The 23807-nt window shown below is 36.6% G+C and overlaps 1 protein-coding gene across 1 annotated transcript in view; it reads left to right on the top strand.

The window, feature by feature from the left end:
* PEX7 (peroxisomal biogenesis factor 7) overlaps positions 1-18429 on the top strand; it is an 86347-nt gene extending 67918 nt beyond the window's left edge. The window contains exons 9-10 of the mRNA XM_036765805.1: positions 4087-4186; positions 17955-18429. Coding sequence (XP_036621700.1) covers positions 4087-4186; positions 17955-18023 — 169 coding nt within the window. The 3' untranslated portion in view covers positions 18024-18429. The remainder of the gene's footprint in view (positions 1-4086; positions 4187-17954) is intronic.
* Positions 18430-23807: the final 5378 nt, after the last annotated feature.

The following is a 23807-nucleotide window of genomic DNA, read 5'->3' as shown; positions in this document are numbered from 1 at the left end:
TTCCCATTCTTAGCCAGCACAAAAAAGAGCTGCTATAAATATTTTTGGACAAATAGGTTCTTTTCCTTTTTTTTTTTTTGAGGAGATAGCTTTTCTACAGTTCAATTGAGAATGGGAACAGAGATTAAGGATAATAATGAAGATAGTAGGATTTAGTGAAGGTTTTTTTTTCCCTCCAAAAAGAATGGGAGACCTGGAAATGTTTGTAAGGAGTGAGTAGAGAAGGAGAAATTGAAGATTAGTGAGATATAGCAGAGATGACAAGGCAATCTGCTGGTGAAAACAGGCAGGGATAAAATAAAGGATATTATGTACTGGGATTGACCTTGACTAGAAGGGCAATTTCTTCATCAAAGATTAGAGTGAGGGAGATTTTGGAGAATGGTGACAGGGGAATGTGAAATGAGAAGGGGAGGAGAAGGACTTCATAGTGAATAGCCTCAAATTTTTGATGAAGGATGAGTCGGAGGTCCTCTGTTGAGAGGACAGGGAAAGGTGCAGAGAGAAGTTCAGAATATCTATGAACTCTGAAATTTTTGACAATAAAGTTTTACTTTGCCTATGACCAGCAATGACTTATTATTCAATATTTCACTGAGGCAAACAGACACTAAGGAATCTAACCTCAAAATAAGTAATAATATTCCTTATTGTTGAAGAAAACAAAAGTATGTAATAAGCTAATAATTCGGTTTCACAATTCTTGAAGTTCTTACAGATTTCATTTAAGAATCTAAGGGACAGAAATTATGTAAGGCAATGTTTTTTTTTTAAAAAAAAGTTTTATAAATTTAGTAACAAAAACTCAAAAATACATAAGACTATAAACTTTGGAGTATTTTTAAAAGAGCCTATATTAACTTTAATGTTTCTTTCTTTATCTGTATGCAGTATTAGATTCTTTTGCTATTATTTCCCTTCACTCATATATATATATATTACATATATATACACACATACACACACAAACATACACATATATATTTTTCTTATTTCTTTGTATTATTCTTATTTGTCAAAAACCTCAAAGTTCTTACATTTCAACAGAAATCTGATAGAGGAGCTGTTTGCAAAAATTCATCTATTAAAAAAACTGATACTTTCCTAGTACAGGAATAATTTTGGTTTTAGAGATTCAATAGGACATGCACAATTATTTTTGCCTATAAAATTCATAACAGTGTCTGGGAAATTAAATTTTGACTGTAATTGTGCCCTACCCTAGAGAAGAATATATGCAAAAAAACCCAAGGAGGCTACTCTTATGATTTCTGAGAAAGACTTGTTCTTTTGTCTGTTTGAACAGGAAGGTTTCCAAATGTGAAATCACTCTGTCTAAATGTTTTGTAAATCTTAGTCATCTGGTAAATGACCTACTTATCAATTGCTTTCTGGTACCAACAACAATAAATAATCTATAGCAACAGTCCTTTTACAATTTAGTAAGAATACACTATGCATTTGTTGAGGAAAAAAGTACCAACAGATTAAATAAATTTAGACTGTTGGTTCTGTGTGTTTACTCTGTTCCCAGACATATCTGCTGAACTTTCAGTGTTTTCCATGTCACAAGTAATAGAGTGGCTTTGGATTTTTTTTTTGTAGGGTATGCCTTGCTAAGTTAAAATGTGGTATTTTTATGGTATGTTTTAGAATTAGACTTTTTTTTAATGCTAAGTAAAGCTTTTCATTTAGAAATAAACTTTCATTTTGTCCATGGCAAACAGTTTAATTCTTCTTTATAAAATAGAGCTGTAACATGTTATGATTATCAAGCTTTAAATGATAGATGTGATTTTTAATGTGTACCTATGAAAATAATGTATTCTTAGCTGGTCTCTTACATTAAATGGAATAGAAGTCTAAACTATGAGGAAAGTATTGTCTCAAAAAGATAATTTTATGATTAAACAAAAATTCAGAGAGAAAAGATTATTTTTGAAAAAAATTCCATATCTGGAGAAATAAAAATTAAATGAGGTTTTATGCCAATCCTTAAGAAATTCATTTATTAGATATTATTTTAAATGTACATACTGAGTATTTACTATATGCTCAGTGTTATGGGTATTACAGAGTGAATGAGTAAGACATGGTCGTTATCCCCAAGGAAGTTGCAGTCTGGTGCAAATGCATTAATGTTTTATTTAAAATCGTAAAATTTTAAACTGGAAAGGGTCTTTGAAGTTTTTGTAGTGTAACTCATATTTCTTAGTTGTGGAAACTTATATTTTTTCTCAGCTACCAAAAAGGTAAAAACAGAACTCACACATCTCACAGATATATTCTTGTACATTCATACCCCATCACAGCTCCTAAAAAACTAAAAATTACAACTACCACCTTAGAGGATATTCTCAGGTATTTTTAAAGGTAAAAGAGAATGGGCATGTTTTACAGACTAATACTTTGGGTAGGCATTAGTTTATAATTAAGAGAATTGTAGACTTTGCGTCTACTCTCAACTCTGCAACAAACTGTTACCTTAAGCTAGTTGCTGAGCCTCTCTGTCTGTGCTTCCTAATTTGTAAAATGAGAATTGTTTTGGATATTATTGAATTTGAAAATCTTAGTAAAAATTACATTTTAAACTTCAGATGATAAATAATAAAACTCATTTAAACTTTCAGCTTGGCAGTTGTGTAGTAATCCATAGTTGGAAGGATTTCTTTAAAATTTAAATGGATTTGTGATCATATCTATGTATGAACTCTTTAAAGGCAGACTGCGATCCATCCATGCCTGCTCATCTTGTTCTCTTGTGAATCTGCCACAGAGGATGTATCCAGAGTTCTAGAAACTAACTTTCTTTGGTTTTCTTGACTTCTTGTGGCTACCAGTGTTGAATGTAGACTGTCACAGTGTTGAATGTAGAGTATCACTGGGTGATACTCAGGGATATGCTGGAGCCAGCTTTTACCATTGTTAAAATTACAAGGTGACCATTTACACCTTTAAAATCAATAAATACTACAAAGAAGGCCTTGATTTATTGTTTTGCTAATTACTAAGACTCGAGAAAATGATGAGAGCATATGTAACAGTCTGTGCCTAGAGGGCTCCCCCCCACCTGTATGACAAAAAGAGGAAAAGATGTTTCATTCTCTGGAATAAAAAAATTAGACATTGTATATATTCTGAATTTTAATGTTTTTAGTATTTTTAAAAAAATTCATGTCATTGTAATCACTCTGTACATTGTTCTGTTTTTGCCTTCTTGTTCTGCATCAGTTCAAATCTTCTCTTTTCTGAATTCCTTGCATTTGCCATTTGTTATACTCAGTAATATTCCATTATATTCTTGTACCACAGTGTGTGTAGCCATTCATCTCTCTGTTAGGCACCTACTTTGTTTCTAGTTTTTGGGGTTGTTTTTGCTGCTATAAAATTTTTGACATATGGGACCGTTCTTTCTGGCATTTACTCCTCTGGAGTATAAACTTTATAGTGGGATCTCAGGGTCAAAGAGGATGAGTATTTGATAACACTTTTTTTGTTTTGTTTTATTTTTGAGATTAGTCTTCCTCTCTTGCCCAGGCTGAAGGTGTAGCCTGAAGATTCATCTAGTTTGTCACACTCTGATTAGTATGGGAGCTTCAACCTGCCCCATTTTTGACCTGGGCTGCTCTGCCTCTCCTTCACCTGGTAGCCCTCCTGGGTGGGTCTCAGGCATTCCCCATATTAATGCTGAACTTTTTTTGCATCCTACTTGGGTTAGTCCACTGCAACTCAAGAAATCTATGAGACTAAGCTTCCCTGGTAATAGGAATTGCAGAACTATTCCAGCATAATCAGTCTGGTTACTTTTCTTGTGAAACCTTAAGTTGATAACCAGATTGTTTGGAACTGTTTATAGCTATACCAATAGTGTCTTCATAGTCAAGCTAGCTTTGACTTTTTTTTTCCATATATAATCTTTGGCAATTTAAAGGGTATAACTCAGAATTGTCTTAATTTGTACTTCTCTTCATATTAGGTATTTGAACCGTTTGTCTTTCTTGTTAATAATCCATATTGCTTGGAGTAATTTTTTTTAAAAAAGTTAATTTTTTAAAAAATGAATCATTTTTTTGTTTGTGTCAACAGATTCTGGAATTTTTCGAATCCCGATCCTCTCCTAGAAACAGTGGAGCATCATACAGAGTTTACGTGTGGGCTAGATTTAAGTCTATATAACCCTACTCAGGTAATGGATCTCACATACTTATATTTTCTTCCCGTCCCTGAGGTAATAAATTATCTTAATGAGGTACAGGTTGTGGTGTCTGCCATTATTGACAACTGTCAGGTAGTTGTCATGCCTCCAGGAAGATTCTAGCAAAACAGCAAATAATTTGATATCCATGAATAAAAAAATGGGTATTTTTACCCATTATCAGGAAGAAAGCTTGAATTGGTAGAAAAATGAAATTTATCATCAACGTAGGATAAAGAATCTATGGTTTTATCAGTTTGAGTGCCCAGTCAACCACTGTAAATCATAATCTCTCCACAGCTGGGTAGACAACCTCATGAGTTTTTGTAGTTGAAAAAGTTCTTCAGCTGGTAATTAACCCCCAATGATGAGTCACTCTGAAGGTAGCTGGGATCAGCCTCAAATAAGAGACTCCCAGTCCCTTTCCAGATTTGTAAGATGTACCAAAGCTGTCATTCCAGTTGGCATATCTTTTGAGAATTACAGGTCACCTTCATACCACAGTGTGGCATCAGAAGAAGATTTTAGGAGGAGGCAGAGCCACGATGGCAGGGGAGCAGGAAGTACAGTTGAGCCTTCCACAAGGATTCAAAAAATGTACCAAACTGAGTTCTGATTGGGAAATCAAGGGGAAAAAAAATCACAGCAAATCATATTTCCAGTTGAGATCAGCATTCAGAGATACAGAGAGAGGTCTGTGAACACTGGGAATGGGAACTGGACAGGAGCATGAAACTGCACCAAGGCATGAAGATTATAGATCTGTTCAGGGGGTCCCAAGACTTGTGCAGGTTTCAAGAACAGGTGCCATCTGGGAATTGTGTTGTCCACTAACCATTTCCAGGTCATGGATCTAAGATAAACTGAGGCAGAAACAGTGTGGACAAGAGTTTATTTGTTTTCTAAAGAGTCAAAGTTGACTTTTAAAATCAAGTCAGGTCACTAGAGGAAAAAAAATGGTAAAAAGAAATGAGAGATAAAGAAGAATTTCAAAGAGAATTAACAGCTTGGAACAAGAGGAAAAAAAACACCAAACCCTTTACTCAAACTTTACAACTCCCTGAAAATTAGAATAGACCTAAAGATTCCATGAGACATCAAGAGATAACAATTAAAAGTCGGAAAAAAATAGAAGAAAACATAAGATATCTCATAGCAAAAACAACTGACCTAGAAAACAGAGGAGAGAAAACTCTTAAGACTCATTGGACTACTGGAACGCCGTGACCCCAAAATAGAGCTTACAAATCATATTCCAAGAAATAATGAAACAAAGGTGTCCAGTTCTCTTAAAACCAGAGGGCAAAGTGAAAATAGGATCCACTGGTCACTTCCTTAAATCCAAAAATAAAGACTCCCAGTAATGTTATAGCCAAAATCCAGACCTTCCAAGTCAAAGAAAAAAATTCTGCAAGCAGCCAAAAAGAAAGAATTCAGGTACCAAAGAGCCGTAGTCAAGATAGTGCAAGATGAAGCCACCACTATTAAGGAGTATGTTGCTTGTAGTACAGTATTACAGAATGTAAAACCTATGGGCTTACAAACAAGAATAACTTACCCAGGAAAACTGAGCATGATCCTATAGGAGGAAAAATGGAACTTCAGTGAAATAAAGGACTTCCAAGCATTTCTGATGAAAAGACAAGACCTGCATAGAAATGAAGTGCCAACACAGTAATCAAGAGAAACATGAAGAGGTAAACATGAGGGAGCAATCATAAGGGACTAAAATAAGGATAAACTATTTACATTCTAATGTAGGGAGATGATACACATGTTCCCTTACACTTGTATCATTATCAAGGATCAGAGAGGAAGTCCAATTGGAGGAGAGCCTGAAAGTAGTTCTGTTTTATTATATTTTTATGATTTTAAAATTAAAATGGAAAGGGAGAGGAAGAGGAGAGAGGGAGGGGGAAAGGAAAGGAAGGATGGGGAAAATTATTGCACATGATTTGGATGTGCAAATAGAAATCTCTACAAATGTGGAGGAAAAGATGGGGGGAGTGGACAGCGTTTGAACTTCAGTCTCATCTGAACTGGTCAAGGAGGGAAGAATACACACACCCAGTTGAGTACAGAAATACAGATTACAGAAGAAGATTACACCAAGCCTATAGCAGTGATGCTGAACTCACTCCTCTCTCCTCATGCTCTGGGAAGGAGGCAGGAAAAAAAAAGAGAAAGAAATATAAGAAAATAGGATATATGGAAATGCACAATTAATAATTATTTATGAACTCACCCATAAAATAGAAGAGGATAGCAAAATGGATTGGAAAGCAGAATCCAAAGAGTAGCTTGTTTACAAGGTATGTACTTAAACAGAAAGATGTGCAGAATTCCAATAAGGGGCTGGAGCAAAACCTATGATGCTGCAACTGAAGTAAAAAAAGGTGGGGAGCAATAATGATCTTGGACACGGGAATAGCAGGAATAAACTTAAGAGAGATAAATGGGGAAACTACATTTTGCTAAAAGACACCATACACAATTAATAAATATCACTATTAAACACGTGCACTTAATGGTATAGCAGCTAAATCGGGATGGGGAACCCGCTGCCTCGAGGCCACATGTGGCCTTCTAGGTCCTTGGGTTCAGCCTTTTGATGGAATCAGAGTTTTACAGAACAAATCATTTTATTAAGGGTATTTGTTCTGTGAAGTTTGGATTTAGTCAAAGGGCTGCACTTGAGGACCTAGAAGGTCACAGGTTCCCTAACCCTGATTTAAATACTTAAAGGAAAAGTGAAATAAGTTACAGGGAGAATAAACAGTAAAATAGCAGAGATAGTAAAAATAGTAGAGGACCTAAATTTACCCCCTCCATGACCTAGACAAATCTAACTAAAAACATAAACAGAAAAGACTTAAAGGACTTAAATAGAATTTTAGAAAAATTAGATGTGATAGACCATAGGTGATCATTGAATGGGATTAGAAAGGAGTATATCTAGTTATATCTGAGCTCTTTGTGGCACCTTTACAAAAATTGACCCATGTATCATGCATACATCATGACCCATGCACAGGACTTCCCAAACAGATATAGAAAGCAGAAATGTTAAGAAATCAACTTTTACAGATCATAATATTATATACAATAAAGAGCTGCTAAAGAAATGATTATAATATAAAAATTAGAAGTGAAACATCATATACTTCTCATAACTATGAGTATAAGATTAATCAAACGACTTAGAGGCAATTAGAAAGAATAAAATAGATTATTTACTTGAAGCTGAAAAACTTCAGTACAGACGAATCAATGCACCTAGGATAAGAAAAGAAGTAGTTGATTAGAAAAAAACATCTTTTGAATTAGATTTTCTGATAAGGGTTTGGTATCCAAGATATCTAAACAATTTTTGTGCGTTATGTGTGTATGTATGTTCAGTGTATGCATATGTGTATATATAGATATAGATATACACAGTCAATTCTCAACATTCATTCATTTAACTTCCTCAATTTCAAGCATTCATTTGATTTTGTTAGTAACCTTATTTTCACTTTTGCGCTAGCAACTATACTCATTCCCAGCCATGCTCATTATAGAAAAAAATGAGAGGTGCAATACATACAAGTTTCTGAAGTGGCTGAGATCCTACTAGGCACATCACTGGTCTTGTTGACCCTACCATTGTAGACTCAAGAGCTTCCTTTCATTGCACATTTTCACTGTTTGTCTTTACAACTAAAGTTTCGTGTTATAATTATGTCCCCAAAGTGTAGTTCAAGCCCTTTGGGCCCTAAGCCCAAGCATGCAGAGTCTTTGGTGTGGCTTAGTGAGAAAATAAATGTTAGTTAAACTTTTGCTGGAATGTCTGCAGCCATTGTCAGCTGTGAATTTGGTATTAATGAATCAATGCTTTGTTATATCCGCAAAAAGAAGGAAAGTATTTGTAAAAAGTGCTTGTGAATCTGCTCTAGAAAGTGCTGAACTAACCTCTCAGGAGCATAATGAGGAAATTGGAAGAATGGAAAAGCAGCTAAGTTTGTGATGTTGTGATTCAAATTAAGGTAAACTGATGCACAAAGTTCTGAGCATATTCAGTTTTTTGGTAAGGCTAGCAATTACCAATGAAAGGGGTCTCTCAACAGCTCGGTAAATCAAAAGACCATGAGGTGGAGCTTATTAGCCTTCTTAAAGTTTTGAGAAGGACAAAAGAACAAAGAACAGGAAACATAAAACAATATGATTGGTTACAAAACGTGAAGTATCGTAGAGGATGGAAAACAATATGAATGGATGAAAGTCAGGAATGCAAGACAAGCAACATACCCTCTTTCCATCTTCTTACTATGGAGAGTTCATTGGTGGTGTCTACCTGCATGGTTAGTTAAAGTCATAGTGATTACAGTCCAGACTTTCTTGAAGGACAGCCAGCATTGCAGAGATAACAGACTTCCTGGCACCCAGCTGTTTTTTTCTGTTGGAAAGATAGCAGATTTCCCTTATTGTACGTGGATAGTAAGATGTGTAGAGACAATACATTTCTTTGAATTAAGGTGATTTAGGGACTGCTTATCTCAGAGAGGAAAGCTGAACTTCTGAACTTAACTCAGAGACAAAGGAACATGACTTAGGCAGTTTTATAATATTAGGGGTGATACAGAATAGCACCAATCACAAAATGGAATCAGAATCAATTTGATTTTCTCAGTGAGTAAATGAGATGGTGGCATGTGTTTTTTTTTTAGAAGAGTTTTTTTTTGATGTATTTATTTAATTTATTTAATATTTTTAGTTTTCAGCATTGATTTTCTCAAGAGTTTGAATTACAAATTTTGTCCCCATTTCTACCCTCCCCCCTACTCCAAGATGGCATATATTTTGGTTGCCCCGTTCCCCAGTCAGCCCTCCCTTCTGTCACCCCACTCCCCCCCCCATCCCCTTTTCCCTTACTTTCTTGTAAGGCAAGGTAAATTTCTATGCCCCATTGCCTGTATATCTTATTTCGTAGTTGCATGAAAAAAAATTTTTTTTGAACATCTGTTTTTAAAACTTTGAGTTCCAAATTCTCTCCCCTCTTCCCTCCCCACCCACCCTTCCTAAGAAGACAAGCAATTCAACATAGGCCACATGAATATCATTGTGTAAAACCCTTCCACAATATTCATGTTGTGAAAGACTAACTATATTTTGCTCCTTCCTATCCTATCTCCCTTTGTTCAATTTTCTCCCTTGACCCTGTCCCTTTCTGAAAGTGTTTGCTTTTGATTACCTCCTCCCCCTATCTGCCCTCCCTTCTATCATCCCCCTTTTTTATCTCATTCCTCCTTCTTTCCTGTGGGGTAAGATACCCAATTGAGTGTGTGTGTTATTCCCTCCTCAGGTCAAATCTGATGAGAGCAAGATTCACTCATTCCCCCTCACCTGCCCCCTCTTCCCTTCCTACAGAACTGCTTTTTCTTGCCACTTTTATGTGAGATAATTTACCCCATTCTATCTGTCCCTTTCTCCCTCTCTCAGTATATTCCTCTCTCATCCCTTAATTTGATTCTATTTTTTTAGATATCATCCCTTCATATTCAACTCACCCTGTGCCCTTTGTCTCTATATATATATATATACACACACACATATATACATATATACACACATATATATATATATATATACATATACATATATATATACACACACATATGTATGTATATTCCCTTCAGCCTCCCTAATACTGAGATCTCATGAATTATAAACATCATCTTTACATGTAGGAATGTAAACAAAACAGTTTAGCTTTAGTAAATCCCTTATGATTTTTCTTTCTTGTTTACCTTTTCATGCTTCTCTTGATTCTTATGTTTGAAAGTCAAATTTTTTATTCAGCTCTGCTCATTTCACTGAGAAAGTTTGAAAGTCCTCTATTTTATTGAAAGTCTATATTTTGCCTTGGAGCATGATATTCAGTTTTGCTGGATAGGTGATTCTTGGTTTTAATCCTAGCGCCACTGACCTCCGGAATATCGTATTCCAAGCCCTTTGATCCCTTAATGTAGAAGCTGCTAGATCTTGTGTTATCCTGATTGTGTTTCCATAATACTCAAATTGTTTTTTTCTTGATGCTTTAAGTATTTTCTCCTTGATCTGGGAGCTCTGTAATTTGACAACAATATTCCTAAGAGTTTTATTTCTGGGATCTTTTTGAGGAGGCAATTGGTGAATTCTTTCAATTTCTATTTTACCCTCTGGCCCTAGAATATCAGGGCAGTTCTCCTTGATAATTTCTTGAAAGATGATATCTAGGCTCTTTTTTGATCATGGCTTTCAGGTAGTCCAATAATTTTAAAATTATCTCTCCTGGATCTATTTTCCAGGTCAGTGGTTTTTCCAATGAAATATTTCACATTTTCTTCCATTTTTTCACTCCTTTGGTTCTGTTTTATAATTTCTTGATTTCTCATAAAGTCACTAGCTTCCACTTGCTCCAATCTAATTTTTTTTTTTTTTTTTTGCTTTTTGGCAGGGCAATTGGGGGTTAAGTGACTTGCCCAAGGTCACACAGCTAGTACATGTGTCAAGTGTCTGAGGCTGGATTTGAACTCAGGTCGTCCTGACTCCAGGGCCGGTGCTCTACTCACTGCGCCACCTAGCTGCCCCCTCCAATCTAATTTTTAAGGTGTTATTTTCTTCAGTGGTCTTTTGGACCTCCTTTTCTATTTGGCTAATTCTGCCTTTCAAGGCATTCTTCTCCTCATTGGCTTTTTGGAGCTCTTTTGCCATTTGAGTTAGTCTATTTTTAAAGGTGTTGTTTTCTTCAGTATTTTTTTGGGTCTCCTTTAGCCAGTCATTGACTTGTTTTTCATGTTTTTCTGGCATCACTCTCATTTCTCTTCCCAATTTTTCCTCTACTTCTCTAACTTGCTTTTCCAAATCCTTTTTGAGCTCTTCCATGGCCTGAGACCAGTTCATGTTTTTCTTGGAGGCTTTTGATGTAGGCTCTTTCTTTGACTTTGTTGACTTCTTCTGGCTGTATGCTTTGGTCTTTGTCACCAAAGAAAGATTCCAAAGTCTGAGTCTGAATCTTGAGTCCGTTTTCGCTGCCTGGCCATGTTCCCAGCCAACTTGCTTGACCCTTGAGTTTTTCATCCAGGGTATTACTGCTTGTAGATTATAGAGTACTTTGTCCCAAGCTTGAGGGGCTGTGCTGTTGTTTTCAGAGCTATTTCTACACAGCAAGCTCTGCCACACCAGCGCTTCTCCTCCCCCAAGAACCACCAACCTGGACCGGACTCAGATCTAAGCTGGCTCTGCACTCCTGCTCAGATCCTCCACTTATTTCCTCCCACCAGATGGGCCTGGGGCCAGAAGCAACTGCAGCTATAGCTGTGTAAGCAGCCTCAGAGCTGTATCACCTTGGTTGCCCCCCGGGCGGTAGCCAAACCTCGAACTCCTTTCACTCTGTCCCCCACAGCTTTTCCCACTAACCTTCTCTGTTGTCTTTGGTGTTTGTGGGTTGAGAAGTCTGGTAACTGCCACAGCTTACTCATTCAGGGCGCTAGGGCCTGTTCTACCCAGCTCCCGGTATGGTTGGTCCAGGCGCAGCTCACGCTGGGCTCTGCTCTGCTCCACTCCCAGCTCCATGGGCGATAGACCTTACCCTGTGACCATCCAGGCTGTCCTGGGCTGGAGACCTGCTTCCCTCTGCTATTTTGTGGGTTCTGCAGTTCTAGAATTTGTTCAGAGTGTTTGGAGGGATCTGGGGGGGTAGCTTTAGGGATGTCCCTGCTTTCTTGGCTCCACCCTGGCATGTGTTTTTCATTGGGACATAGTTCAACCACAGAGCAGAAAGGGAGATTAGTGCTGGCAGGTTGCCCCTTTCCCTTTTTTACCTCAGGGTTCTTCTGACATTACAGCCCCTCCCCCTCCCTGTCCTGTCTAGTGGTGCCTTTTTTCTATAAGTTATCTCATGATTACTGTATTAGGAAAAGTACACATTATCAGAATTTGTATTTTGTTATAAAGAATTGTATGCTGAAAAGTGTATTTTCAGAAAGCTTACAGTTTTTGGTGGTTGCGGGAACCTAGCCTCCTTTTCCCCATAGGTTCAGTGTATCACCATTTGCATTTTTTACTTTTATACCATTTTCTAGGAATGTTGCCACTGCAAAAGTTGAGAATTGATAGAGATACAGATAGATGTATATAGTCATATAGATATGTCTAATTGCACATAGATGCAGATAGATATTTATAGTCATATAGATAGAAGCATATCTATACGTCTCTATGCGTATAGACATATAGATATATGACTAATAGCTATTAGTGGTTAAAGGGTATGAATAGTTGTCAGAAGAATTGCAAGGTATTTGCAAACATGTGGAATAATGCTATAATTCACTAATAATCAGAGAAATGCAAATCCAAACAACCTTGTGGTTTCACCTTACACCCTGCAAATTGGCAAAAATGTCAATGTTGGAGGGGTTATGGAATGATAGGTACACTAATACATTGTTGGTGGAGCTGTGGAATGGTACATCCATTTTGGAAAGCAATTTGGAATTATGCAAATAAGGTGACTAAAATGTCTATATTCTTTGAACCAGACTCCCTTAGTAGGCTTATGCTCCAGGGAAACCATCAATAAGAAGAAAGTCCCCATATCCTTCAAAATATTTATAGTTTCACTTTTTGGGATGCCTGTGAATTGGAAACAATGTAGATGTTCATTAATTGGGGGATAGCTAAATAAGTTGTGGTATGTGAATGTAATGGAATATCTGTGCTGTCAGATATGATGTGTGTAATAAATACAGAAAAGTATAGAAAGTTCTATATGAAATAATGCAGAATGAAGTAAGCAGAACCAAGGAAATAATATATGCAGTAACTGCAAGAATGTAAATGGAAAGCACAGTTACACATTAAAAAATCAAAAGGAAATGTAACAAAATTATAACGATATAGCAGGACTCAAATAAAGAAATATGAGAGGACGCCCCCCAACCTGCCACTTTGTGGAGGTGGGAGGTCTACTGGGATTATAAATTGATCATATTTTCAGTATGTTTCAATGTATTGGTCAGTTGTGCTGATTTTTTTTCTCTCTAAAGAAGTTTGTTATATGGAATGGCTCTTGGGGAGAAAGAAGGATACTTGGATTGAATATTATGGTGTAAGAAAGAATGTATTAATAAAAGCATTTAAAAAAATTTTAAAGCTAATAGGAGACTAAATTAATTCTAAAGAATGGGTGGGTCAAAGAATAAATCACAGATATAATCAATAATTTCATTAAAATTAATAACAACTATGTGATAATATACCAAAATTTTTGGAATGCAACTAAAACAATCCTTAGATGAAATGTATATATGTAAATACTTGTATCAATGAAAGAGAGAAACAGCAGATTAATAAATTGTGAATGGAACTTTAAAAAAAAACTAGAAAACCAGCAAATTTAAAGCTGCCAATTAAATGCCAAAATAGGAATTATGCAAATCAAGGAAAAAATTAGCAAAATTGAAAGTATAACAAAAACAAAACCCCCACCATTGAATTAATAAAGCTATGTGTTTTTTTAAGCCAACAAAATACACAAAAAAGAAGAAAACCAAATTACAAGTATCAAAAATGAAAATGGTAAATTCACAAAGAAATAAAAGAAATTATTTGGAACTATTTTACCTAATTATATACCAATAAAACCAATGATCTGAATGAAATAGATGAATATTAATATTGTTAAATGCTCAGCTTATTTGAACAAGAAATAAAGAATTTTGCCTAATCTTAGAAAAAGAAATTCAGGAAGCCATAAATGAACTTCCAAAGACTAAATCCCCAGGACCATTTGGATTTACTTGTGAATTCTTTCAAACACTTTAAAAAACAATTCCAATTTTGTTGGAAATTTGTTTGTTTGAAAAAAAAATAGGAAAAGATGAAGCCTGCCAGATTTCTTCTGTGATACAAATATGTTCTTCACATTGTATTAACAATCTGGCTAGCAGCTCCTGTGGGGGCATAAGATCCCCCCCACAGCCAGTACCCAGGAGGCTGCCAGCAGGCAGGAGGCTTCTGGGAAAGCACAGGTTCTTTTTATCTGCTTAAACAAGGAAAGCATGGTGAAGGGGTTGACCAGCTTACTTTAATCCAGCATTCAGTTAGCATACAGACAACATTCATTTAGTTCAGGGGAAAATGCCAACATTCACTCAGCATTCAGATAGTTCAGGGGAGCAAAGAGACAAGCATCAAGAGACAGACCAAATACAGTTTCATTCACTTACTTCAGGGGAAAAAGCCAGCACCCTGAGGTTCAGAACATTCATTTAGTTCAGGGGAAACAAACTAACACCCCGAACCTCAAAACCAAAATACAAACCAATTACGAATATCAACAGACAGACCTAATACAATTCATAGTTACCAACATCTGGGCTTGGCCCGAGAGCAAGGGCTGGCCCAGAGTCACGCTCGCTGCTGCTCCCATGCCAACCGGGAAAGAAAAAAGGGCTCTTCAAGCTGTCCTCTCCCCTCTTATAGAGTTTTTGACATCATCAAGCGCCGCCTGAATGACCAGGGCCAATTGGTTCTTGAGTTGGCCCCTCCCCCTAGCGTAGATTAGGTTAACACCCAATAGGGCATGAATCTGGAGTCAACACCTCCCCTCAGCCAGCCCCATGATTCATCACACAGGAAGTTCTCTGTTCCCAGGCATGGTCGCTGGGCTTCCTGCCCCGGAAGAGAAGCCCCAGCGCCCAGCGAGGCTCAATGAGGTGAGCTGAGTCACTCAAAGAAAACAAAGGCCATTCTGGCCACAGACATCAAAACTAGGAAAGTCAGAACAGAGAAAGAAATCTATGGCTTTATTTTATGATTTTAAATATCTTCGTGAATACTGATGAAAAAATATTTAATAAAATATTATCGAGGAGACTACAGCAACAAATTACAATTGTACACTATGACTAGGCTGGATTTAAACAAGGAATGCTGTGCTGATATAATATTCAGAAAACTACAAACATAATTATTAATATTAATATTAATAACACATTAATAACAAGAATAACAAGTCATGTGATTATTATCAATACATTTTGACAAAACACAATTTCTATTCCTTTTTTAAAAAATTAGTAAAAATTGAAATAAATTTTTCCTTAATATGATAAGTGATATCTAAGACCAAGAGCAAGCACCATCTGTAAAAGATAAGTAAATAAACTAGAGGACTTTCTAATAAAAAAGAAGGGAACAATCATTTAGTAAGTGCTCAATGTGTGTATCTCATTTGATCACCACAACAAACCTGTCACATAGGTGCTATTATGATCCCTATTTTACAGTTTAGAAAATTGAGGCAGAAAGAGGTTGTGACATGCACAGAGCTACATAGTGTCTGAGGTAGAATTTAAACTGTGGTCTTTCTGACTCCAGGTCCAGTGCTCTATCCACTATGCCATTTAGTTGCCTCTAGTAAATTTGAGAACTATTTAGTTGAATGGTGTTTCTGTATCTTTGGTTAAAAATAGAGCTTGACCAGGCCCCAAAGAAAAATATATAGGAAAATAAACCTATTTCCCTTCTTTGTAGAGATCAGGGGATTATCGGTATAGAATATTGCATATACCATCAGTCTCAGTTCCATGGTTAGTTTTGAACTGCTTTTCCCCCTCTCTTTCAAAAAATTAGTTGTTTTTCTTTTTTTTGAATAGGTCTTATGATATTGTTCACCAAAGTCATTCAAAACCCTTAAATAGGTCCATATAATAAATTACCTTTTATGGTCACTTGCAGGAAAAACATGGTCACTGCAAATAATTTTTTATATTTTCTTTCCACAGAAAACAACTTTGTAACCCAGATTTCTACCTTATCACATTCGATACCAGAAAACTTAGAGTGATATTTATTGTTTAGCTGCTATAATCTGTTCAGTTCAGGTACTGATATCGGACAGTGTGATTTCAAGTACCTTTTTTCTCATGAGAAAGTTGTAGCACCATTAGAAGAATTGTAGTGAAATCCTGCTAAATTTTGTAGGTTATTTACATTCATTTTGAATGGTCCATTCACAGTAATATGTTACAAGGGCTTTATGGGTGTTAACAAATTTCCCTAATTATTGATTTTTCTTAATATAAGAAGCTAGAAGGTGGACTATTGAATTCATTCATTCAGCAAACAAATATTTACTTTGTACAAGGCACTGAAACAGGAATCAGAGACTTGAATTTCTGAGTAATCTTGGATGAGTAATTTATATACTATGCCTCAGTTTCTCACCTCCTTAGTAAAATAATAATGATTAATGTCATGTATATAGGGAAAGGACAAGAAAAGCATGCATAAAGCACAGAGATAAGTAGCTGTGATTTCCATAGCTTGTGGCTAGGAAAATAGGTTATGATGAGTTCTCTAAACAGCAGGTGCCAATTTGTCTTTTTTAAAAGACAACCCCCCTTTTTATAAGAATAAAGGCAACTGGTATGGGACTCAAGAGACCTTCTAGTCTTGACTCTGAGTCTGTTTTCTATTTTATTGACAATTTAACTCATCTGGGCCTAAATTTCCTTTGTAAAATGAGAATATTGATGTGGATGGTATCTGAAGTCTAGATTCTGTAATCAGTGGAAGCTATTGGTTTAATATCATATTCCTCTCAACGTATTTCTATTAAATTAAATGGGTTTTTGATTTCTGAAGCTGTAACAGGGAAATGATAAGATTTGTCACAGCTGAGACATCCTCCATGTAACTTTAAGCTTTTATGACACTACTTCTTGTTGAAGATAAAATATTCCAGGAACAGAGAACAGTGCATATGTTACGCACATAGTAAAATATCATATAATATTTTATATAGTACATGTAACATATAAACACATATTTTATGTAACACATTAAGCATGGTCACAGTGTTAACTAAATATCATAAGCTCTGTACTGTGAATACAAAGAGATATATTAGAAGAGAGGGGAGATAAATTGTTTATTTAGTAGAATAAATATAAAGCACAGATGACCACAGTTCCAAGAACACAAGGGAAAAAAAAGGACATATAATATGAGGCAGTAGAAGAAGATGCATTGGTTCAAGTATGGTGTTAGGAAAATGAAGGTAATCCTAACTACAATACAGAATGCATATTTTCCACCAAAGCTATAGGACCAAAAATGCAGAAGCAAATTCTAAAGGTGTTTTTGGTTTTGTGAAGAGACAACAGAAAGGTGAACAATGAGAGCCATCTGGCTTTCCTAGTGTTTCTGCCCAACAGACTGTATAGGAAACAAGGCATGTTTTGTTCCTTTATATGTCATCTGTCTTAGATTAGACATGCTGAAAAAGAAAAGCGAGGCTTTGCCATAATTGAGATAAAGTTAAATCATTAATTTAACCACCGAACTACACTTTCTTGGCAGTCAGGAAGCACTTGGTTATGGGTCATTTCTTTATTAGGACTGCTTGTTGTTTGTCCTTGTATTGCCAGCGCTTAACATAGTTCCTGGCACATAGGAAGTACTTGAGAAATACTGCTCTGTCAATCAGTTGTTTGAACTCTAATAGATTAGACCAGCTATCTGTGTAGTGAACTGCATTTTGTGTATCTGAAACTCACGTGGGGAGGGGAAGACTTTTTTTTAAATATCTCTTTGTTCTTTATATTCAAAGATATTGCTGTTGACAAAAATAGATACCAGAAATGGTTTCTGTATTGCTGCCATTTCAAAATATCTAAATAAATTTATCTCCATAAATGTTTCTGCTAACTTTAACCTTTGTGTTTTCTAGGTAGCTGACTGTGCTTGGGATGAAACTGTGAAAATCTATAACCCAGCTTGTCTTATGAACCCACCTTAGCAAGCGCTCTCCTGCTGAAATGTAGGCTAAGAAACTGTCCAATACAAAATAAATTAATTATTGATAACATTTTGACATAATTCTTTATATTGTTAGGATTTTAAACTTTATAAATGATTCGTAATTAATTGAGGAAAGTAAATAGAAACTTTGGTTAGTTATTTGAATCCATTGTGTGCATTAAATTTCCTACATTTAAGAATTTGGTGTGTTTCCTACATGGATTATGGTGTTCCTTACAACATATGCTAAGATCTAATCTCTGTATTGGAGAAGTCATTTGGTTGAATCGAAAGTGATACATTTTATTTTTATGTCACAATTTTCATGTAAAATGACTAATGCTATTGATAATAAATATCCCAATAAATTGCTTCTCTTAACTACTACTATGATGACAGAAAAAGGATTGTTTTTCTTATGTTCATTAAATGTGTGTGTATGTATATGTGTATGTATGTCTGTAGTAACATGAAAGTTCTCTGTAAGTTGAACCCAAAAGAATGGTGAGATACTCTGAAAACATGAAATGCAGGCAATCCTCTTTACCTATTCAATTCAATACATCTTCATTATACCCCTACCACTATAAGGCTCTAGAGAGATCAGTACGACAGAAAAAGATTCTTGCTGTCAGGAAGTTTGCGGTTCAGTGTGAAACATATACAACTACAATACAAGTTAGAATGAGACTTCTTTCCCCACAGCAGCTATGGAGCTTTGGTGCTCCCCTCTCTTTCCACTCTTCCCAAGCAATAGCCCTATGCCCGAACTTACTGCAAATAATCGAGCCCCCTCTTCAATGAAAAGATTTCAGTCACTGGACAGGAGCTCCCTCAGTCCTCCATTCCTCAAGCTAAGTGACCTGCCTCTGTTCTACTACCCTTTGGCCACAGAACAAGAGATATCCCTCCTCACTAAGGCTAGTCCCTCTACCTCCCTTGAACCCATTCTTTTCTGCCTCCACCAACCAGTTCTATCTCATGCATCTTTAATTTCCCCCTTTCCATTGACCCCTTGTCTGATTTAAAATATGCTCAAGTTTTTCCAAGTCTAAAAAAAAAAAGTTTTCCCTTGACCATTTTATTGCATATTTCTCCCCTCTTTCACTGACAAATTTCTCAAAAAAAAATTGATATTGAAAGTAGATGGCTGCCTGTTCTCTCTTAACTCCTTATATTCCAATCTGCCTCATTCCCTCTTTTGAAGTTGCTTCTTTAGGTTATCAACTTTTGATACAGTGGCTCCTACCTTCCCCTGAATTTTCTTTCTTTCTCTAGGCTTCAGAGATACCATAATGTCTTCCTAACTTTATAACTTCTCTGCTTATCCTCTTCTACACCTTTGAAGGTGGCATAGTGGACAGTTTGCTAGACTTGGCCTTGCTAAGCCCTAACTTTGAATTCTGTCCCAGTCACTAATTGTATGACCCTAGGCAAGTCTCTTAACTGTTGTCACCTTCAGTTTCTTCCTCCCAGTCTCGTTTCCCGGGTTTGCCCGAATGAGAAAGGGTGTAGAAGGGAATGTTAGGGAGGGTAGGCTGGGACCAGACTCTGGAAGACCTTGAATATCAGGCAAATGACAACAGGCAAAAAAGGCAGCCACTGAAGATTTTTGAGCACGAGGGTATAGAGAACAATATAAAGGATATTGCCTCCCCCACCCCCCACACCATATTACATGGTAAAGTCACTTTATTCCCAAAGTGACCCTCAAATCTTTTATCTTTTGTACTCTGTTCTGTCTCTCTAGTTTAAGAACAGAATCCTTAGCTATCTATATGAAATCATCACCCAAACATAGAATTACCAGTTCACATTAAACATGTCCAAAACCAAGCTTATTCTCTTTTCCCCCTAAAGCTGCCCCTCCTCTCAATTTCACTACTTTTTTTTTGTCTGTGTACACCGCCATTCTCCCTATCACCTATGTTCAAAACCTTGGGCTTAGTTATTTTTCTCTTCCCTCCCCCTCGCCTCCTATAAAGTTACCAAGTCTTGACAACTGTAACTCAACAATATCACCCAGCAGCAACTAGATGGCACAGTGGATGGAGTACTAGGCCTGGAGTCAAGAAGACAGGAGTTCAAATCTGGCCTTAGATACTTATTAGCTGTGTGACCATGGGCAAGTCACTTGACCCTTTTGCCTCAGTTTCCTTATCTGTCAAATGAACTGGACAAGGAAATGGCAAACCATTCCAGTATCTCTGCCAAGAAAACCCAACAAGAAGAAGCATTACTTGCATCTGTTTCCTCTCTATTCCCACTGCTGCCACCCTAATATAGGTCCTCCAATATATCCTTTATATTGTTCTCTATACATACATAGATCTGGTCATGTTGCCCTTGTGCTCAAAAGTCTTCAGTGGCTGCCTTTTTTGCCTGTTGTCATTTGCCTGATATTCAAGGTCTTCCAGAGTCTGGCCCCAGCGCACCTTCCCTATAATTCCCTTCTATACCCTTTGTCATCCAGGCAAACTAGCTCAGTTTTTTCTCCCTCCCTTAATGTCTCTTACTCTTTTATTCCACTATGTCTTTGCTCCTTCTATTTCCTGTGACTTCTTTCCCTTTTGAATTCCAGCTTGCTTAATGTCTGACTTGGGTCCTTCATGAAGACTTCCCAGATCCCTCTGGTCCTTAAGGACCTTGATCCTCATCTAGCTTTTTTTTTTTTTGCACTTTTTCTCATGCACTTAGTGTTTTCGATTTATCTCTTCACTCTGTCAATTCAACAATGTGGGTGAAGCACTGTACTTCTTGCTAGGGATGCAAAGACAGAAAAAAAACCTGTCTCAGTTCTCAAAAAGCTAACTATCTATTGGGAGAATATCTGCAGATAAAGTGAATAAAACAAACACATGAACTATAAGCTTTACATAATTTCTCAATGCCTAGAACAATAAACACAGTAATCACAATGCTAAATGATGGAATAAGGCAAGCACATAGCAAAGGCATAGCAGAGAGGCATGGGAGACTTGGGAGAAGAGGGGGTCTCTTTTGTCTAGAGAGAATTGGGAAGTTGTCATGAAAGAAGAAGCACTTGAGCTGAGTCCTGAAAGAAGGAAAATATTTCAGCAGGCATAGATGTGGAGAATAACCATTCCAGAGATGGGGGATGTGTATGTACAAATACATGGAGACAAAAGAGGGCCAAGCAAGATTGGAAAGTAGCAGGAACTCCAGTTTGGTTGCAATGTAAAGTATGCCAAGTGAAATAGTGAGAAATTAGGCATGAAAAGTAGAAGGCAGAAGAAATAGTAGAAACAAGTAGAAAGCAGAATGAAGAGAAAACAGTACACGGAATAGAAAATGAAACATGGAAGACTTCAAATATTGAAAGTAAAACACTCGTATTTTGTGGGCAAAGGGAAGCCACCGGAGATTTTGAAACAGGTTAGAGGCTTCTAACATTAGGAAAGTTACTTTGGCAATGGTGTAAACCTAAGAACTTGTATCTCCCTGATTAATAAAACATCTTAAAATACTGTTGCACCAATAGGTTGGTGTTCTTTAGTTTGATTCTTAATAGAATTCCCCCTTTGACTTTTTCTTTTCCTCAGCCTAATTATTTTTTCCATGTTGGGTTTATATTGCTTGTTTTTTAAAATGATGGGCCATCTGAGCAATGCCCACAAAGCTTTCCTACTTCACCAGTTCCCCTCAGCTGCCTACTCCCAGGAATGGAACTTTAGGTACTCATGACCAGGAAGGGAGTGATCCTGTAAGTACTCTAGAGCTGAAAAAAAATTAGTGTGTGATCAGCAGCTAAGCATAACTTTTATTTTTAAAATTATACAAAACACCTTGTCTTCTGTTACACAGATTACCCATAATTATAACTGATTTTTAAAAAATAACATGAAGCATATTATACACATTCTTTACAAGTATAAATTACTTCTAGGAATCAGAATAATGCTCTAATTACATTCAACCCAGGTCATATTTACAACTGGTCCAAGACTTTGATTCATTGCTGTGGGAAACTCCCAGTGAGCAAATGCCTTCTATCAAGACAGATGGGTACCTACTCTACAAGTGGTCTTAGACTATTGCCTGTGGCTTTGAGAGGTTAAGTGATTTGCCCAGGGCCGCATAGCCAGTATGTGTCACAGGTGGCATTCGAACCCCAGTATTCCTGACTTTGAGGCTGGTTCTCAATCTATGTTATATTGTCCAATTCCAGTTAATTGAAATCATTTTGATATTTTTCTTTCGTCAGCATATGGCTATTAGTTGATCCTTTATATTGCTGATGGAACTAACATCCTTTAGTTGTATATGCATCTATTTTAATTTATTCTCTAGATCTGTTTATCATATTGGGGAGGGGGTGGTTCCTATGGGAAATTTGAATCTTTTAAAGTACTTCTTAATATTTACCTTCATTTTAGTGGTAAACACACACACACACACACACACGCACACACACACACACATGCACACAACTTCCTATAGGCCAAAAGAGATCAGAAATAGAATGTTGGAAGGAAAGGGGCTAAGATCTCTTCCAAGGAAAAATCCACAGGCATTCTGATTGTTTTGAACAATAATTATAAAGAGCAGTAATATAGACCTCAGTGGCCAAGAAAAGGTTAAACCAGGACTCCTCGTCTAACTAAGCATTTAATTTTTTACTAGCCTCCCAAACTCTTTTTACTTTTTTTTTCATTTTGCTCCACCAGTTACCATAGCCAAAGAATCCATCACCAAATGACCAGCCTAGTGGCCTTACTTAATTAGCCTGGTCCTTGGAAAGCAGACATAGTCAGCTGCCAGGACCTACTGGCTTTCCAGCATGGTCAAACTGTTTGGAACTTATGCTTTGCTAAGTCGCCCATAATTAAGGAATAATGCCTAGTATGTGCCTACCTAGGAATGACAGGGATTTGAAAGAGTGCTGACTGGAAAACAAAAGTAGAGAAGACAAAGCCATATAGACAGAGGAAAGCCTGAAAATACCATTTTGCCCCTGGAATGTGAAGTCCTTAACTGGATTGTGAAATGTTTTACCATATTCACTACAACATAGCTGAGGGTTTACCAAAGTACTATAGAACTGCTATTTGTTTACTGTTCTTTTGGCCTCAGATGCTATCTATAATTATAGTTAAGTCAAGATCATTCTAAGGTGAGGGACAGCTCAGTGGCACAGTGTAAAATATAGAGTCAGGAAGACTCATCTTTGTGAGTTCAAATCCAGCCTCAGTCACTAGCTGTGTGACCCTGGGCAAGATATTTAAGCTTGTTTGCCTTAGTTTCCTCATCTGTAAAAATAAGCTGGAGAAAGAAATGGCAAATGACTTCAATATCTTTGCCAAGAAAACCTCAAATGGGGTCACAAAGAAGAGTTGGACACAACTGAATACAAGATCAGTCCATCTCTAATGAAATAGTTGTTCTGGAGTGTCAAAACCATATTAGAAATTAAAATGGTACTCCTGGTCTAAATAATTTGGAGAACCTAAATCTTGATAAATTTTTTTCCAGTGTACTCACAACAAAAGATTGTTTTCCTTAGGGAATGTTGAACATATTACAACATCTCACATATTAATTATAGTTTAATAGCTAATATTTACATAGTACTTTAAGGTTTGTGAAATATTTTACACATTATCTTATACCCTGTGAGGTGGGTGCTATAATCCCCATTTTAGAGATAAGGAAACAAGTTCAGAGAAATGAAATGAGGCAATGTAGTATAGTGGATATAGGTGTGACTGGGAGGCAAGAAGACTTGGGTTCAAATCCTATCTTAGATACTAGCTATGTGACA

Source organism: Trichosurus vulpecula, chromosome 7 (assembly GCF_011100635.1).
Source record: "Trichosurus vulpecula isolate mTriVul1 chromosome 7, mTriVul1.pri, whole genome shotgun sequence".
In the NCBI taxonomy this organism is placed as follows: Eukaryota; Metazoa; Chordata; class Mammalia; order Diprotodontia; family Phalangeridae; genus Trichosurus; species Trichosurus vulpecula.
This window is presented reverse-complemented; position numbering and strand designations above follow the sequence as displayed.